General features: G+C 61.7%; 1 protein-coding gene across 1 annotated transcript in view; it reads left to right on the forward strand.

Annotated features, from left to right (window-relative positions):
* Sorcs2 (sortilin related VPS10 domain containing receptor 2) overlaps positions 1 to 19,735 on the forward strand; it is a 358,452-nt gene that overhangs the window by 282,213 nt on the left and 56,504 nt on the right. The window contains exons 4-5 of the mRNA XM_047566161.1: positions 2,937 to 3,101; positions 13,900 to 13,973. Of these exons, the coding sequence (XP_047422117.1) occupies positions 2,937 to 3,101; positions 13,900 to 13,973 (239 nt within the window). The remainder of the gene's footprint in view (positions 1 to 2,936; positions 3,102 to 13,899; positions 13,974 to 19,735) is intronic.

Genomic DNA, 19,735 nt, shown 5'->3' on the forward strand with positions numbered 1-19,735 from the left:
AAGGTGGGGAGGGCCAAGCACCGTGTGGCATTCCCACGGTCCCGTGTGCCCTGGCTGTTGCCCTCGCCGCGGCAGGCGCCCGACCCCTGAGGGTTGAAGATGGGGGCTGGGTGCACGCAGGGAGTCTCTGACCATCCTGGCGTCTCCCCATAATCTGGAACCACCCTAAAGTCAAGTTTGGTTAGAATAAAAATCAGCTCCCCCAACCCAGCCACCTGGAGCCAAGAGCCACGCTGCCCCTGCCCTGTCCCTGTCTGGTGGCCACTGGCAGAATTCCTCCTGCTTCCCGGCACACTTGCTGTCCTTCCCAGCTGAGCGCGCTTCCTGGTCCTTTGTCCCTGTGCAGAAAGCGTCCCTCCTTGCAGTTCTGCACCCGCATCCCAGGAGCACAGGGTGCTCCTCTTGTTGGGCCACCTCAGCCTGTGGCCAGTGCTCTCCAGTCCTCCCCGAGGTGTCCTGTGTTCAAACCACACCAGGAGCAACACCTGGAAGAGCGAGTTGCCCGGGAAATGTCCTCACAGGAGTCCACGTCCACCTCCCTCTGGCCCTCGGTTCGCTGGGGAGAGAGGCCTCCGTGCTGGAGACGAGCTGACGGACATGGAAGGACTGGCGGGCGCTCTCTGCAAACCGTGGACTCAGGCCTGGTGCTGAAGTGGCTTCCAGAGATGTGTCAGGGCTCGGGAAGGCCGTGGCAGTGCAGTGCCCACGCGGACCTGGGACCTGTTGCCCGACACCCTCCTGGAAAGCTGCGCTCACCTCGGGCTGGGTCAGCCACACCCCACTGGCTGCCCAGCCCCAAGCCCAGCAGGGCGGCCTCCTGCCTTGCTGCGCCCCAGGCTGTGGCTGTGCTGGGCTCTGGAGTCAGACATTCAGGTCCTAACCTGGCCCTGTCCTGACCAGCTGCGTGACCTTGGCAGCTGGCTTCCCTGCTCTGTGCCTCAGTTCCCCCACCCAGCCAGCAGGGGTGATAACGGCTGGCTCCACAGTGACAGCTGGTCACACATGGTGAATGCCCCTCGGGAGCTCAGTGGGAGTCAGCTGCTGTAAGAGGGCAGCAATGCCCTTTCCCACTGGACAAGCAAGGAAACCGAGGCCCGGGGTGGGCAGTAGCTCCCCAGGGCGGTGGCCTTGCAGCCAGGAGATCCGAGAGCCCCTGCTGCCCCCACATGCTCACCGTCTCCCTTCCTGTGGCCTCTCACTGGGCAATCGTGGCCAGTCCCAGGGAGCCCCCGCCAGCCAGGCCCAGGGCCCTGCAGGGGTGCGGAGGGGTGAGCTCTGGACGTGGCCCTGGCCTCTGGGGCTGCAGCCTGCAGCAAGAGCGCCCGTGGAGTGGGTGTGGGGCCCAGCCCGGCCTGCAGGCCAGGAAGCCTCGTGAACGTGAGATGCATGGGAGAGTGGCCACCGGTCAGCGAGTCCCCGTGGGCAGAGGCCACAGTGCCAACGAGGCAGGGAGGGTCCCAGCACGGCCTTCGGTGTGGCCTGCGGGTGGACATCTTCCACTGTGGGCAGCCGTGAGGCTCAGGGCTGACCGTGGTGGGCTGCAGCTTCTCGTGTGGGACGTGGGCTGTCAGGTGAAGCTGCAGGATGGAGACTGAGTCCAGCCCCACGAGGGGCCCATCCTCGCCCTGCCAAGCCCCGTGCTGCAGGGTGTTGGACCCCATGACGCTGGGACCCGCCAGGCCGGGGCCTCACTGAGCTGCCTGGCCTGCGAGGTAGGCACTGTCCACGCCTTCCTCCACCTTCAGGTCTGCCCACCACCAGGGTATGAGCAGCAGGCTGGCTGGCCCTTTCTGTCCCTCCTGTGAGGCAGGGGGACGTCCTGTGAAGCCCAGGGACCGCAGTACTCGTGAGGACTCAGTGGATGATCAGGAAGCCAATATGGAGGCAAGAGAGTGGAGGGCCCGGCCGCCCTGGCCCAGGGTACAGACCACTCACGAGGAGCGTCCCTGCCCAAAGCCAGGCCCTGCTGCGGCTTCCCTGTCAGAGGCCTTTAAGAGGACTGTGCTCCTGGTGCCTGGCCCCTGCCCATCTGTGTCGCCACCTGTCACTCCAGCCTCTGCAGAGACACATGGAGTGGACATGGCCGTGGGCACAGATGTCTCCAGTCTGACCAAACCGCCCAAGCCCCTGCCGGGCTCCCCCCACCACGCCACAGGTCACAGCCACGTGAGAACGCAGAGTGAGTGGCCTCCTCCACATGGCCGTAGCCTGTCCTGTGGCCACTCACCAGAGGCGCCCCCATGGGGAGAACGGCGTCTGGGGAAGGAGTGAGTGAACCCGCTCTCTGGAGGCTTGGGCCTGTCCATTCTCCGCCTCTCCCAGTGCCCCTCGTCGCGGGCATTCTGTGGGCATCCAGACTCAGGGGGCACCCCTCTCGTCTCCGACTGTGGTCACCGAGGACACCAGTCATTGGCCTGGGCCACCTTGACTCAGGATGGTCTCGTTCTGAATCCATAACCACGTTGCCAAATCAGGTCACCTTCCTGGGCGTGGGATCAGGGTGTGGACATCTTTCCAGGGGACACGGGGGACCTGCTGCAGGCCTCCTGCCAACAGAACCTGCCTCTGCTGTGTTCCCTGCCCCCGTGGCCCCCGGTCAGCCTTTCAGGCCTGCTAGAGTCCTGGGACCTCGACCCCCGGCAGCCTCCCTTCTGCAGATGGCCCTGCGACCGTCACGCCCTCGGTCCACCCTGCGCTGTCCCGCTCCCTCCAGGGCACCCGTCTGCCCTGAAGCCCCAGTTCAGACCCGCCTGGTGGTGCCCTCCTGCCCAGCTCCCTCCACGATCAGGTCTCACCCAAGGCAGAGGCTCGCCGTCCAGCCTGGGCATCGGCTGCTCCCTGACCGGCACGGAGCTGCGGGGTCCAGGGCTCTGCTCTGCGGAGAGCTGGTGCTGCCCAGCCCTGGCTGGAGGCCTCACACCCGCCTTGTGTTGCAGATCATCCTGGTGAGCTCCTCGCTCAGCGACCGCGAGCAGAGCCTCTTCCTGAGCACCGACGAAGGCGCCACCTTCCAGAAGCAGCCGGTCACCTTCAGTGTGGAGACCCTTATCTTCCACCCCAAGGAGGAGGACAAGGTCCTCGCCTACACCAAGGAGAGCAAGGTAAGAGGGCACAGGGCCACGAACAGTCTGCTGGGCAGGGACACCTGCCACGGGCCCCAGGGGGAGCACCCTACTGGACAAATGTCAGCACAGGAGCAGCCTTCTCCCTCAGTGGGACTCAGACACCTAGGCTGGCGCAGGAGGAGCCTCCTTAGAGCCGGGAGGCGCAGACTCTGTGGTGGCAGGTGCGTGGCCCATGTCAGCATGGGGAGTGACATCCACCTGACAGTTGTGGGACTAAAGGAGATTCAGGTGAGAGGGCACTGGGCACAGAAGCCTGGGGCAGGGTCATTCGGCCACGGCTGACCATAGCATTGCTGCACTCTCTGTCTCTCCCCTACACACTGGCCGTTAGGGCCTCCCCCACTTCCAGAATGTTCCACACACCTCCTTGCCGGGCCTTGCTGGGCCTTTCTCTCTGCCTGGGATGCTTGTCCACTTTCACCAACAGGAGCCAGGTGTCCCTTATTTCAGGGCAGCAGCCGCTCTGCAGGAGCCACGTCCTCCAGGCCCTGTGGGAACGAGGGTGACAGAGCTGGCCCACCTGGTCCTGAAGCCACCCAGGAGAGGTCACTGGGTGGGAAGAGGATGAGCCGGAGCTGGGGAGGCGGCCTTGGCCAGCTTCTTGCAGCCGCCATGACCAAGGACCAGAGACTGGCTGGCTCAACATAACTGACGAAACTGACTTCTCACAGCGTGCAATCAGGTTTGCGGACTGAGCACCGACGAAGGTCCCGAAGGGCCATTCTCCCTCTGCACTCCAGGGAGGGCCTTTCGTGGCCTTTGCCAGTTCTGGGGGCTGCCACCTCCCTGCCCGCTAGCTGCGGCACACCGCTCTCAGGAACAGCAGCTTCAAACCTCCTGCTCCGTCTGCACAACACCCACTGTGTGTGTGTGTGTGTGTGTGTGTGTGTGTGTGTGTGTGTGTGTGTGTGTGTGCCCATGCACACATGGGTGCACGGGTGTGTGAGATGTCTCCTACTGTCCCTCCTTCATAAGGACACCTGCCCACCCACACAGCCTGGGATTGTCCCACATTGTAGCAAGCGCATTTGCCAAGAGCCTTTTTCCCCTGTAAGGTAGCTGACCAGGTTCTAAGGGTTAGGATGGCTTCGGATGGGTGGATAGGTGGGTGAATGAGTGAATGGGTGGATGGATGGATGGATGGATGTGTTGATAGATGGATGGATGGATGGATGGATGGGTGGATGGGTGGATGGATGGATGGATGTGTGGACAGATGGATGTATGGGTTGATGGGTGGATGGATGGATGGATGCATGGACAGATGGATGTATGGGTTGATGGGTGGATGGATGGATGGATGGATAGATGTGTTGATGGATGGATGGATGGATGGATGGATGGGTGGATGGGTGGATGGATGGATGGGTGTGTGGACAGATGGATGTATGGGTTGATGGGTGGATGGATGGATGGATGGATAGATGGATGGATGGGTGGATGGGTAGCTGGCTGGCTGAGTGGATGGGTGGGTGGATGGGTGGGTGGATGAGTGAATTGGTGGTTGGATGAATGGATGGATGGATGGGTGGATGGATGGGTGGATGGATGGATGGATGAATGTGTGGATAGATGGGTGGGTGGATGAGTGAATGGGTGGATGGATGAATGTGTGGATAGATGGATGGATGGATGGATGGATGGATGGATGGATGGATGGATGAGTGGGTGGGTGGCTGTCTGAATGGGCGGTTGGATGGGTGGGTGGATGAGTGAATGGGTGGATGGATGAATGGATGGATGGATGGATGGATGGATGGATGTGTGGATGGATGCATGGATGGGTGGATGGGTGTATGGACAGGTGGATGGGTGTATGGACAGGTGGATGGGTGGATAGATGGATGTGTGGATAGATGGATGGATGGGTGAATGCATGGCTGGCTGGATGGATGGATGAATGTGTGGATAGATGGATGGATGGATGGATGGGCGGTTGGATGGGTGGGTGGATGAGTGAATGGATGGATGGATGGATGGATGGATGGATGGATGGATGGATGTGTGTATGGATGTATGGGTGTATAGATAGATGGATGTATGTGTGGATGGGTGAATGGATGGACGGATGGATGGATGGATGTGTGGATAGATTGATGGGTGGATGGGTGACTGGCTGGCTGAGTGGATGGGTGGGTGGATGAGTGAATTTGTGGATGGATGAATGGATGCATGGATGGGTGGATGGGTGGATGGATGGATGGATGAATGGGTGGATGGGTGGCTGGCTGGCTGGCTGGATGGATGGGTGGGTGGGTGGGTGGATGAGTGGATGGATGGGTGGATGGTTGGATGGATGTGTGGATGGATGGATGGGTGGATGGATCGATTGGTGGATGGGTGGATTGATGGATGGGTGGATGGATGGATATGTGGATGGATCAATGGGTGGATGGATCGATTGGTGGATGGGTGGATTGATGGATGGGTGGATGGATGGATATGTGGATGGATCGATTGGTGGATGGGTGGATGGATGGGTGGATGGTTGGATGGATGTGTGGATGGATGGATGGGTGGATGGGTGGGTGGATGGATGAATGGATGAGTGGATGGGTGGGTGAATGAGTGAATTGGTAGATGGATGGATGGATGGATGGTTGGATGGATGTGTGGATGAATGGATGGGTGGATAGATCGATTGGTGGATGGGTGGATGGATGGATGGATGGGTGGCTGGATGGGTGGGTGAATTGATGGTTGGGTGAGTGGATGGATGGATGGTAGATTCATGAGTGGGACATGGATGTATAGATGGTTGAGAGATGGAGGTAAGCATGGATGCAGTGGTGAATAGATGGGTGGATGAGGAATCACAGGTAGGTAGAGATTTGGGTGGATGAATGGGTGGAGGGTTGTCTGGACTGGCATGTGCACATGTGAGTGGGAGGGAGATAGATGAATGGATGAATTGATGGTGGTTGGTTAGATAAATGACAGATTGCTACCAGCAGGGATCAGCCAGGTCAGAGACCAGCAAATAGAGGCTCCTGGCTGGACCGAGCCCAGTCATCCATAGTGCCTGGTCTCCTGCCAAGGCCTGCAGTGCCGGCATCCCCGGCCTTGGGGCCTCCTGTGCTCCCAGCACAGCGTCTGGGACGGCGTGTGCTTCTGGGTATTAGTGCAACTTAGCCTTCCATGTAATTAGAGCGGAGCACAATCACGGAGACTTATTTTCCTGCAGAAATTGACTGCATCGCAATCACTCTTTAATTTATGGTGCCCTGAAAAATTAATGGAGCTGAAATCTTGGTTATTTTCCTCGGTTCTTTTCTGTGTCTATAAGGAAAGAAAAAAGGGAGAGGAGAGGCTTACTCGAGGTTGTAAAAGGAACAAGAAATTTGGGGAGATTAATAACAATGACAGCAGGGCTTTAGGTTTGGGGGACTTTATGGGTTTTTAAAGCTTCTAATTCTCAAGAAGCTGGGCAGTGGTGGGGACAACAGCAGGTCTGGATACCAACAAATCTGGTGTATCAGGCAGGTGTCTGCAGCCCCAGCTGAGTGATAACGGCTGAGGCCCGGCGGCTGGGAGTGCGGCGTGCCGCTCACTCATCCTGCGCCTGCGGTGTGGCTGGGATCTGCTGGGCTTTGCTGGGGTGGCTGGATGTAGTTCCTGATCAAAGGTTTCAGGTCTCCACTGACCCCCTTCTTGGGAACTTGCTCTCGTCATGACGGGCACAGCCTCCGCCTGCTGGCTTTGACCTGTCCTCAGATGAGGTTGACCAAAGCGCGTCACATGCCAAGCCCGGAGTCAGCGGGGTGGGCAGGTTTGCACCAGCTGGAGCCCCTTCCCCCTGCGCCCTCCCCAGGCCTGCCCTTGCTCTGCAGACTCCGCCTCCCGCCCCTCCTGCGTCACTTTGATGGGGCTCTCCCAGGCTGCCTTACTTTGGGCCTGGACAGGCTTCCTTGGGGACAGCCCCATACAGTCTTCTTCCCAGACTCAGCAAGCTTGTGGGACTGCTGGGGCCAGGAGGGTGTGAGGCCTGGCCAGCCTTTCAAGGACAGGCACTCTGGGGACACTGGCTCGCAGGGCCCTCCTGTGCTCCCTAGGCTGGGGGCCTCGGCTGCTGGCTGGCAGGGCCATGGGCGCTGGCTTCTGAACACAGGCTTTCGTTTGCACCTTGTGTTTTCCATCACTTCCCAGCACTGGGAGATACTGGCCAGAGCCTAGGATTGCCTTCCAGAAACAGGGGAGCCCACAGAGCTTGGGTGGGCCGTCAGGGAGAGGACTCGCAGCAGGAAGCACGTGTGCCCAGGGCTCAGACGCACAATCCTTTCTAGAGCAACTACAGAGCAATAAAGGTGCTCACGCCCGGAGAGGGGAAAGAACCCAGCCCTGAGCAGGATCCGCGTGCATCATGTCAAGGGAAGGCCAGCTGGGCTGTGGAGGGACAGTCCTTGTCATCTGGAGTGAGAGGCCAGACTTCTCACTGGGCTCTGTTTTGGTGGCACTGAGTTGCTGGCAGGGATTCAGGGTCAACACAGTTTGTAGCTCTCTCTGACCTCAGACGTCAGGACCTGGAAGGAGTGAGACTTCTCTCGAGCAACAGAACGATTTTGTGAGCAAGGAGCGTCTTCCGCCTCAGCACCTGTTCATTTCGCTCTGACCACTTGGCTTGCTGGGGCTCTGCAGGGACAGTATGTCACCCTGGATATGTGAGCAGAAAGGCTTCCACGTGCGGGGTTGGGTGCTCTCTCCTCTGTGGGTGGAGTCGGAGGGGCTTCGGTCTGGGCCCTCCAGGGGCCTCCTAGGAGCCTGCAGCCTGGACACCCCGGGGAACTTCTGCCTCTGCCTGTCAAGAATGCATGGCTGGGGCCAAGTGGCCAAGGCACAGCCCCGCGGCCAGCCAGACTGGGGATGCAGAGCCACCCCCACGGCCTCTACCCTCCCTGCTGCACATGTGCCCGAGGCCCCGGCCCCCGGAGAAGCCAGGGGGCAGGAACTCGCCTCTTCTTACTTTTTCATCACGGGGGCGTCCCCCACCTGGACTCTAGCTGCAAGGGTCTTCCCGGCTGTGCTGCGCTGTGGGGCGCCCTGCCCTGGTGCTTCCCGCGACTGGGCACTGGGGCCCGTCCGTGGTGCCCGCCCGGATGGCCTGTGCAGGGCTGCGCCGTGCCTGCCGTGCTCGCTCTTGCGTGCTTGCTGGTGCGTGTTGTTATAGAGCACGCCGTCATCTCTGAAGCAGTTGATGGTGCGTAGTAAGCTGACCTCCCCTGAGACCAAAAGGGAAAGGCCCCATAAAGCCCCGGAGAGGCGTCACAAAAGCAAGAGCAAAGGTGGTGAGGACAGCGGGGACGTCACCGGTGACGCGGGGCTTTGCTCGGGCTCCAGGGGCGATGCTGTGGAATTGTACTTCATTCCCCGACTGCGGTGCGAGCGGCTCTCCTGGTTTCAGATGGGTAGACTGAGACTTGAAGCAGAAAGGGGCTTCCCTGAGTCGTGCAGACGACCAGAGGGAGGGCTAGAGTGACAGTGAGCCTTCCCAGCCCGCTCAGTCGCTGGCGGCCCTGTGACAGGTCTGCAGGGCGGCCATCGCTGTGGGACCCCGCGCAGCCTCTGTTTCTCTGGGCCTCAGTTTCACCTCTGTGAAGAGGGAACATTGCTCCTTTTACAGGTGCCACGTGGGCGTGCACTCCTGTGTGTTAAATGAGGCGGCAGGTGACACACACGTCCCCATGCCTGGCTTCCTAAGGACACGGCTGCTGCCAGTTGCTCTCAGGAGGCCCAGACAGGACATAACATCATCTGCAGGCCACAGATTTTTACTGCACCCTGCCTGGTGCCAGGCTGGTTGGCGTGTGCCATGAGGCTCAAGGGTTCCTGCGCCCTGCCTGGTGCCAGGCTGGTTGGCGTGTGCCATGAGGCTCAAGGGTTCCTGAGCTCTGCCTGGTGCCAGGCCGGTTGGCGTGTGCCGTGAGGCTCAGGGGTTCCTGTGCCCTGCCTGGTGCCAGGCTGCTTGGCGTGTGCCATGAGGTTCAGGGGTTTCTGTGCCCTGCCTGGTGCCAGGCCAGTTGGTATGTGCCATGAGGCTCAGGGGTTCCTGCACCTTGCCTGGTGCCAGGCTGCTTGGCGTGTGCCATGAGGTTCAGGGGTTTCTGTGCCCTGCCTGGTGCCAGGCTGGTTGGCGTGTGCCATGAGGTTCAGGGGTTTCTGTGCCCTGTCTGGTGCCAGGCTGGTTGGCGTGTGCCATGAGGTTCAGGGGTTTCTGTGCCCTGCCTGGTGCCAGGCCAGTTGGTATGTGCCGTGAGGCTCAGGGGTTCCTGTGCCCTGCCTGGTGCCAGGCTGCTTGGCATGTGCCATGAGGTTCAGGGGTTTCTGTGCCCTGCCTGGTGCCAGGCTGCTTGGCGTGTGCCGTGAGGCTCAGGGGTTCCTGTGCCCTGGTGGAACGTAAGCTCTGGGGATAGAAGGGTTAAAATCCCCTTTAAATACCGAGGGTGGTCATTTCTTCTCCCACACCCAGAGCAGGGGTCAGCACGAGTGGCAGCCACCGGGTCTCTGGATGCAGTTTGTCGCACAGGCCACGCCCACCGGCCTGCGTGCTCCCCTGGCCATGCACAATTCCGCAGGCAGGCTGGTGACTGCCACAGGGAGGGCAGCCGGTCAAGCCAAAAACACTCTCAGCCCTTCACACAGCAGGTTCTGAGCTCCTGCCCCGGGGCCAGAGGTGTCCACTCATTCAGAAAACACCTGTGCCCCTGGCCGCTGAGGATCTGGGCTCAGCTCTGGGTACCAGGGCACGTGGGCAGTGAGGAGCACAGGCAGGTAAGCCGTGCAGAGAAGTGGGAAATGAAACTTCTGCTCCTGGAAGAGGGGTTCAGAGGGGCGTGCCTGTGACAGACAGGTCACTGCAGAGGAGCAGGTGCTGGGTGGTGCTCACGATCAGGACTATGTCCTCCCAGGTCCACATGCTGAAGCCCTGACCCCAGGACCTTGGTATGTGACTGTGTGTGGGCCTCCTGACAGAGGTCAATAAGGTAAAGCAGGGTCACCAGGGTGTAGCCTTATCCACTCTGATTGGGGTCCTCAGGAGAGGGAAGTCCAGGACACAGAAACACAGCAGGACCGTCATCTGAATACAGGGGAGATGCCATCCACAGGCCAAGGAGAGAGGAGCCTGCACTGCCCACTCCTTGACCATGGACTTCTGGCCTCCAGGACAGGGAGTGATGGTGTATTGGTCGAGCCTTGGTCTATGCCCTGTGCTGGGGCAGCCCCCAGACTGGCAGAGTGACCAGTGCAGAGAACGGCTGGGCGGGAAGCCCAGGGGTGGGGAGAACCCTGCAACGGTGGGGGCCTGGCCGCTTCCTCTGGTCTGCGTGCAGCTTGCACTGCAGAGGGAAGGTCTGTGGAAAGGGGCCAGGCAGCCACGGGCACCTGAGTGACAGACCAGGAAACGTGGGCTTCAGGTGGGGAGTGAAGCTCCTCTGCAGGACTGGGGTTAGCTGGTGGCTGAGAGAGGAGGGTGCTGTCCAGGCAGGAGGACCACACGTGCAAAGGCCCAGGGGCCAGAGGGTGGAGCAGTGACTGGTTAGCAAGGACAGCTGGGCGCAGGGGGCAAGTGTGGAGGCTGCCTGGGAGGGTCCCCAGCCTCTGCAGAGGACTCTGGGGCCATGGAGGGCTAGCTAGGCAAAGACTCAGCCACTGTACAGGAAAGTCTTGCAGCTGTGGCTGATTCCTGCATGTGGCTCTGGAGTTAAAACAAGGGACGTTGATTTCTGCATCCAAAAAGGGCACAAGTGTGCAGTGGGAGCAGTCCGAGGGGCTGCGTCCCCAGAGGCTGACCGTGGTCCTGGTGCAGCAGCCTCCCGAAGAGGGGAAGTGGGGCCTCTCCCCGGCCTCTGTCTGTGAGGGTGCTCGCTAATAGTTGGAATTCGCTGGTGGCAACTGGGGTCTGTGGCTCTCGAGGCCAGTACAGGGGCTCTACTCCCTAGTAGCAAGGGGACACGGAGGTGGGGAGCCCAGAGCCATGGCCTGCGGGGGAAGGGCCAGTGCCCAGGGCACTGCATCAGGACACACTACCTTCCCATGGGCAGCCCTGCCCGCGTCCTGCTGGGGTGGTGCCCACGACCCTCTGCTGGGCTCTTCTGGCCCCTGCTGGGGTGTGGGCTTGCCCAGCTCCGGAGCCAACGACCGCACCTCAGCACGGAGCAGGGCTGGTATGCTCGGTTCTCTGCAGTAGCTTGCTGGTTCTTCTCTCGATTCCCTGAGTGGACCCTGCTGGATGGGGGCAGGCGGCAGCTGGGGTCTGGAGCATGCTGGCCTGTGGGGTGCTGGGATGGGGTGCCATCCGCCTCAGTTCTGCTCCGGGAAGGAGGCGGAGGGGCCAGGGCACCGCTCGGATTTGGATGGGATGCCCTGGTGAATCGGGCGGGTGGGGAGGCCCTTTACTGAGGATGGGGGAGGAGGCGGAGGAGGAGGGAGGACCCCGTGGTGGCTGGGGAGGGCAGGAGCCCCTCCAGCCTGGAGAGCTGAGAGCTCAGGGCCCACAGGGCCGAGGTGGGGCAAGAATCACGGGAGGAGGTGTGCAGCGAGCGCGGGTGGCCTGGTGGGGCCCCTGGCACCCGCGGCCTCGGCGGGGAACCCCTACGCTGGTTCAGGGGGCGTTCACAGCAGGGCCGCCGTCTGTCAGATGCACGGTGTTTTTGCAGCTGCTGGGTTAGCTGTGGACCCCACAGACACACCCTGCCCTTCGGGACTTTCTGGATGGGGCGGGAAGCACAGGCACAGAGAGGCTGACCTGGCCCACTGGACGCAGCCTGTGCCTGGAGAGGGGTCTAGGGGTCAGCCTCAGGCCCCCGGCCTCTGTGTGGGGAGACTCCCGAATGGGGCTGAGCTGCAGGGTCAGAGGCAGAGGCACCAGAAAACAGGCTGAGAGGGCCAGGTGGCCAGGCAGCGGGGCCGAGGGACACAGGACATCTGCAGACAGGAAGCAAGGCCCAGAGACACAGGGACAGGCGTCCCCACAGGAACAGGCTCCTGGGCCTCACCAGTCCTACCAGAGCTGAAGCAGGTGAGGGCCCAGCAGACGGCACTGTGGCAGGTCCCTGGCATCCCAGGCCCTGGGCACAGGCCCTGCAGGCGCTAACTCCTTGCCAAGCACGAGGCCTCCGGAGGACTTGAGGCAAGTCTTGAACGCTGACCGGCTCAGGTTCCTCTGGGCAGCCCTGTGTGACATCCTCCCCCAGGATGGGCAGGACGCCTGTCGCGGAGGGTCTTCAGGCAGAAGGGCAGAGGTCGAGAGGGCCCACCCTGGGCCTCGCAACCTGCTTAGGGGAGGGGCAGAGCGGGAGGGTCCCCAGAGCTGCCGTGTGCTGGGGGAGCCCTTCCTGAACCCACCTCCGGTTTTCTACTTGAACATGAAGCCACTGAGTCCCCTCGCTGGGACTCTCCAGCAGGCCGCCCCAAGAGCTGGCTTCCCTCTTGCGGGGAGGATCCCAGGCCCCGCGCAGGACTGTCACCATGAAGGAGGATGAGGATCTGCCCACAGGCAACCACGGGGGTGCCGCTCCAGGTCTCGTCCTGTGGCCCCAGCAAGTCACACGTGGCCTCTCTAAGTCACTCTGGTACCATCTGCACCAGCGTCCTGGCCCAAGCCGAGGACCAGCCGTCCCCACCCCTGCTCCCAGGACACAGAACTGGGGACCATGTCACTGTCCGTGCCCCTTCCACTCCCCCACCTGCAGCACCTCCACCTGTGTGGTGTCGCTATGAGCATCCAACGAAGGGCCCCCTTGCCCTCGGGGACATTTGCAGAACGAGGGCACAGGGGCTGTCCTGTGACTGGGCGCTCGCCCTCCCAGGTACCCTCCCACTCCTGTCCCTGCTGCGGGTCCTTCAGGCCCCTCCCCACTCCTGTCCCCTGCTGCGGGTCCTTCAGGCCCCTCCCCACTCCTGTCCCCCGCTGCGGGCCCGTCAGTTCCCTCCCCGCTCCTGTCCCCCGCTGCGGGTCCTTCAGGTCCCTCCCCACTCCTGTCCCCTGCTGTGGGTCCTTCAGGTCCCTCCCCACTCCTGTCCCCTGCTGTGGGTCCTTCAGGTCCCTCCCCGCTCCTGTCCCCCACTGCAAGCCCGTCAGGTCCCTCCCCACTCCTGTCCCCCACTGCAAGCCCGTCAGGTCCCTCCCCACTCCTGCCCCTGCTGCAAGCCCGTCAGGTCCCTCCCCACTCCTGCCCCTGCTGCGGGTCCTTCAGGTCCCTCCCCGCTCCTGTCCCCCGCTGCAAGCCCGTCAGGTCCCTCCCCGCTCCTGTCCCCCACTGCAAGCCCGTCAGGTCCCTCCCCACTCCTGTCCCCCACTGCAAGCCCGTCAGGTCCCTCCCCGCTCCTGTCCCCCACTGCAAGCCCGTCAGGTCCCTCCCCACTCCTGCCCCTGCTGCGGGTCCTTCAGGTCCCTCCCCACTCCTGCCCCTCCTGCGGGCCCATCAGTTCCCTCCCCGCTCCTGTCCCCCGCTGCGGGCCCGTCAGGTCCCTCCCCGCTCCTGTCCCCCACTGCAAGCCTGTCAGGTCCCTCCTCGCCTCAGCGCTCAGCACACCTCCTCTGGGAGGCCCCCTGGGTTTCGGCCTGGGGTCCTCAGGGGCTCCTCCACTGGCCTGGGCGGGAGCAGCTGTGTGGGCCTTGTCCTGACCAGCCTGAGGGGTTGGCCTGTGCCCCCGTGCACACAGCCGTGTCTGCAGGATGGGCACGGCCGCCCAGGGCACCATCCTGGTGGCCATCTCTCTGGAGTGGCTCTTCTGACGTCACCACCAAACTCTGGTCTCTCTCTTTCTCTGCCTGAAGCTCTACGTGTCGTCTGACCTGGGGAAGAAGTGGACTCTTTTGCAGGAGCGAGTGACCAAAGACCGTGTGTTCTGGTGAGAGCCTGTCCCCTGGGCCCCTGCCTCACCTGGGGGACCTCCTGGCCTCTGCTCCTGAGGGCAGTGTTGGAAGCCGCTGAGGGTCCAGGGCTCGGTGTCCCTCAGGCCCGTTTGCCCCTGTGAACCAGCTGCGCAGCTATGGGCACCCGAGCATCCCCGGGCCCTGGGTGCCTCCTGGTGGAGAGGTTACAACGTGAAGGCCCCGCACAGAGCCCACACCTGTGGACACTGCCCTGGCGCCTCCTGACCCCAGTCCCAGCTCAGCCCTACCCTGCGAGGAGGCTGCTCTGCTCAGCCCTGGCCCACGCTCCTGCCCACCAGGGAGCTCCCACCGCCCAGCTGGGAGCCTGCTCGGGCCCGTGGGTGCCTAGGCGTGAGGTTGGCGTGCAGATGTGTGCCCTCCCTGGCCTGAGAAGCCACGCGGGGGAAGGGGGACTGGGTTCAGGGGCCAGCTCTGGTGCACCTTTGCTCTGGGTTTCAGGCTGGTTCTCTGCCCCAGCGAGGCTGCTCTCATGCTCTGGAAGTTTGCTGTGGGCAGAGGGAGGCCCGTGCAGGACAAGCACCTGCCCAGTCCCAGCAGCTGGCAGGAGCCGGTGCCCTCCTCCAGCCAGGGCCGCAGCCCACGTGCTCTTCAGATTCAGCGCCTGTGGAGTCATGCACATCCTTCCCGTGCGTGACTCTGCTCTGTGTGTGTGTACCTGTGCGTGTGTACACGTGTCCATGTGTGCATGTGTGTGTGTGTGTACAGGTGGGTGTGTGTACCTGCATGTGTACACATGTCTGTGTGCATGTGTGTATAGGTGTGTGTGTGTGGTGTGTGCAGGTGGGTGTGCGTGGGTGCGTGTGTACACGTGTCTGTGTATGCATGTATTTGTGTGAGTGTGTGTGCAGGTGGGTGTGTGTGGGCACGTGTGTACATGTGTCCGTTTGTGCATGTGTGTGAGCAGGAGGGTGTGGGTGGGTGCGTGTGTCCATGTCTGCATGCATGTGTGTGTGCACATGTGTGAGCAGGTGGGTGTATGTGGTTGCATGTGTACATGTCTATGTGCATGTATGTACATGTATGTGTGTGTGAGCAGGTGTGTGTATACACGTGTCCATGTGTGCATGTGTGTGTGCGCATGTGTGAGCAGGTGTGTGTGTGTATACATGTCCTGTGTGTGCATATGTGTTCATGTGCATGTGTGTGCAGGTGGATGTGTGTGTGTGTGTGTGTGTACATGTGTGAATGTGTGTGCATATGTGTGTGGGTGCAGGTATTTGTGGGGGGTGCATGTGTATGCATGTCCGTGTGTGCATGTGTGTGTGCTTGCGTGTGTGGGTGCAGGTGGGTATATGTGGGTGTGTGTGTATACGTGTGCATGGTGTGCATGCGTGTGAGCAGATGGGTGTGTGGGGGTGCGTGTGTACACGTGTCCATGTGTGCGTGTGTGTGCGTGTGTGTGAGCACGACGCTTTCACACCTCTCTCGGCTCACCCTGGCCTTAGCCTCCCAGCCAGGCCCGTCCTCCAGCAGAGCGGCCCCGTGGAACAGCGGCTTCCCTCCTGCTCCCTTGGTGGCTTCATGCTGATGGCAGCGGAGACTCGCTGCCTGACTTGCTGAGGACTGAACGGGTCCTTGTCTGCTCTGGGTCCTGGCTCCTGGCGATGGTGCCCTGCTCTTGGGGGAAGGAGGGGCTGCCTCTCCAGAGCTGCCCAGGGAAGGCCTGCTTCTTTCCTTAGACACCAGGGCCGGGCCATCACTCACTGGCCTTGGGGCTGATGGCACCATTAGGAGCCAGAGTGGCTGCAAGAGGGGACTTGTGGGCCCTGAGGGTGCCCAGGAGAGGGAACCAGGGTCAGGAAGTGGGACTTCTGAGCTGCATAGTCCTCAGGAGCTGGCGGGGCTCTGCGGCCCTGCGACCAGACTCCCGCCAGGCCCAGGGGCGTCCGGCCCTGACCTGACTTGCAGAGACCTCTGGCCAGAGAGGGGAATGGCCCAGTTGGCAACAGATCCAACAAGCTATTATCTCGTGCAAATCAAGTCGTTCCTCCCCCAAGTCTCCCAGAGGCTGAGTTGTTACACGTGAGAGCTGATCGGTCAGAGGCTGGGCGGTGGGGCCAGGGTCTCTCCTGCAGTGTGGGGACAGGCGGTGAGGCAGCCCTGTGGGAGTGGGGATTGCTGCTTTGACGGCCTTTCCGGGGTCTCTGTCCTTGAACTGACAGCAGGAACCACCGAGGCCCCGTGTTCTGTCTTAAGCCCAGACTCATTAGTGTTCTGTGAGGTGCACACGAGCAAGATCTCGGGCACCTCGTGGGGACCAGCCCTCGCTGCTCTGAGGCCCACTGCTTCTGGCTGTTCCCTCCCTCACCTCTCAGCTGCCCCAGAATGAAATTGTCATAGTGGCCACCAACAGCTGCCCTGTGAACACTGACCGTCCACCAGGCCTGGCTTCCCAGGGAGTCCCCGGCACAGCCCCGTGGTCTACCCCTCCAATTGCAGAGGGGACAGACTCAAGGAGGCAAGGGCCCCTGTCCTGGTCACTCAGCCCTGAGTAGTGGCCATGGGCCTTGGTCTACCTGTGGCCAGTGGTCCCAGCATTGGTCACTCTGCTAGGAAGTCTGGCCTCTGGCCCCTCATCACATGCTCTGTCTTCTCCCTCCTTGTCCCCAAGCTCACCCAGGGACAGCAGCCACCTTCCTCTTCCTCAGCTCCAGTGCTGGTCCAGGTGTGGACAGAGGCACCTCTGTGGGTAGAGAGGGGAAGTGGCGGGGACGGGTGTCCCCAAGCATCGGCTACGGCGTCTGGAGGGTCCCCAGGCCTCTTGCAGCACATCTTCCTGCAGCATCCGCAGGAAGCTCACACTTGCCCACGAGCCATCTCTCCTTCCCAAACTCCATCTTCAGGCGCCTTGACCAACCAGAGGGCAGACGAGGCCACGGCTGTTGCCTGAGCCAGCGGGCATCCCTGGGACCTCGTTCATGGCCAAGCGTCCCTGGGCAGGGACCAGGCCTCATGGCCGCTGTGCACTGGATGATGGTGGAGGAAGGGTTTGTGGAGAGGGAGGCGGGGGGAGGGAGAGAGCCTGAGCTGGAGCCAGCACTGCCCCCGCCCCACTTCGCAGGGGACACGAGGAGGCCAGGCTTCCATCCGCTGGCTGAGGACCTCACAGCCTCCCTTCCAGGGCTCATGGCTGCCCGCACTCCTGGGCTGGGAAGCCCCATGGGCTCAGTGGTGGCCCGCCAGCTGCCGCCGCACCACCCTACCCTGCCCATCAGACCCACGCGTGGCCCTCCCTGGGCACTTGGCTCCACTCGGGCCACCTGGCTGCACCTGGTCCCTGGAGAGGTGCAGCTTCGGGGTCAGAGGTGCCACGCAGGCTGGGAGCAGCCGAGGCCTGAAGGGACTGGCCGCGTGGGCTGTCATGATGGGGACGGCAGCTGGGGATGACGCTCTGCGGGGACATCTCAGTGGCCTGAGGGGCTATGGGAGGTGCTTCAGGGAAGGGACCACTGGCCAGGAAGTGAGCTCTTGCACCTGAGGCTCGGTTGTCTTGGGCAGGCGTCCCTGAGAGTGGCTGGTGTGGCCCAGGGAAGGGGTTTACGAGGAGGACCCGTGGATGAAGCACGGTCCCCGGGGCCTCGGGAGGCTGGTAAAGCAAGCAGACCCTTGGAGTGCGGCTGGCGCGGGGCTGCAGTCGGCTCCTCCCCGCGGAGCTCAGTTGGGAAACGCTGGACGGTGGCTGAGTTCCCATCACACAGGCACCACGCCTGCCTCCCAGGGGCCAGGCCCGTGCTGGGTGGGCCCCGGGTGCAGCATGGACCCTGTCCTGCCTTCCCTGGAGACCAGCGAGATGCACCTGGGACGTGTCTCTGCTCCCACTTCTCCGGCCCCTCTGGATTCCCGTGAGAGCCCCTGGAACCACGGCAGCTTAGGACTGCAGCCTGACGCCAGAGTAGACGTGACGGCCCTCAAGTCCCCTGGCCGGGGCGTGACTGGGCCAGAGAGGGCGCCCCGCCCTCTGAGCCCAGGATGGCACCTGTCAGGTCAGGTCCGCCTCCAGTCCCTGCGCAGCACCCACGGCACACCTGGAGGTCAGGACGCCCAGCTGTTCTGCCCCTGCAGTCCTGTGCCCACGGGCTGGGTAAATGTGTGGGTCAGCAGCTGAGTGTGGAAGGTGCTGGTGAAGCATGGACGTGCCCGCGGAGTCCAGGTGGCGTCCACTCGGGCCCCCAGCACCAGTGTCCCACCAGCGCCCCCAATCCCTCTGGCTCTCAGGATGCAGGGACGGTTGAGGAAGGCCAGTCAGGGTCCTTCCTCTGCCTTCCAGTCAGCAAGAGGACACGGTCTGGAGACCGTGGGAGGCGGAGAGCTCTCTGAGCCTCCAGTGGGGGGCCACCTCGTGTGCCCCAGGGCCAAGCTGCTGCCCGGCGAGCCAGAGCAGGTGCTCAGTGCCACGTCATTCCAGACACAGGGTCCAACAGCCTGCTGGTCATCAGGATGCAGCGGGCAGCTGGGAGGGACGAGCCATCTCGCAGGCTGCCGCTCGCCCGGCTTCCTCCCACTCAGACCAAGAGCCAGAGTGGACGGGTGCCTCCCTGCATCCCTGCATTGCTGTGGGACAGAAAGACTGTGCCCAGGTTCTTCAGCCTTTATCATCTATGACGTGGAGGTGACGCCCCTGCCCAGCCCTTGATGGAAAGAAGGTTGTGATTTGAGGCGCTTGGCTCCGCGTTGAGCCCGCAGGCGGGATTTAAGGGACGGCTCCTCCTCCGCCCTCTCCAAGCCTCCCTTGTTCCCGGGAAGGCACTTGAACACCCATCACATGCCGTACACATTCTCTGCGGCCAAAGGGACCCCCCAAGAACAAGTTCCACCAGCTCCTGGAAGAAGATTTGCTCACTACAGGACAGGAGAGAACCTCCCCAATCCCTGCCTCTGGCGGGTGCCTCTGGTCAATGACAGACAGACTGCCTCCTGAACTCCACCATAACTAGCTGGCATGGCTTTTTGACAACCTGGGTCCCAAAGAATTCAAGCCTGGGACAAATGTGCAGACCTTTTTTCAGACTGTAACTGTTGAGAGCAGGGAGCTGCCAAATACTCTCTATCTTTCCAGACCTGTCACAGAACTGGCACACAGTAGGTGCTCAGTAAATGAAGGGATGGATGTATGAATAGGTGGGTGGGTAACTGGATGGATGGATGGATGGACAGACGGATGGATAGATGAATGAGTGGATGGAAGGAGGGATGGGTGGATGGATGGATGGATGGATGGATGGAAGAGTGGATGGGTAGATGGATGAATGGAAGAGTGGGTGGGTGGATGGATGGATGAATGAATGGAAGAGTGGGTGGATGGATGGATGGGTGGATGGATGGGTGAACAGATGAATGGGTGAGTAGATAGATGGATGGATGATGGATAGATGGGTGAATGAGTGGGTGGGTAGATGGATGGGTGGATGGGTGGATGGAAGGATGGGTGGATAGAAGGATGGATGAATGGAAGAGTGGGTGCATGGATGGATGGCTGGGTGGCTGGATGGATGATGGTTGGATGGGTGAATGGATGGGTGAATGGGTGGGTGGGTGGATGGATGGGTGGATGGATGGATGGAAGGATGGGTGGATAGAAGGATGGATGAATGGAAGAGTGGGTGCATGGATGGATGGCTGGGTGGCTGGATGGATGATGGTTGGATGGGTGAATGGATGGGTGAATGGGTGGGTGGGTGGATGGATGGGTGGATGGGTGGATGGAAGGATGGGTGGA

Source organism: Sciurus carolinensis, chromosome 10 (genome assembly GCF_902686445.1).
Source record: "Sciurus carolinensis chromosome 10, mSciCar1.2, whole genome shotgun sequence".
Lineage (NCBI taxonomy): Eukaryota > Metazoa > Chordata > Mammalia > Rodentia > Sciuridae > Sciurus > Sciurus carolinensis.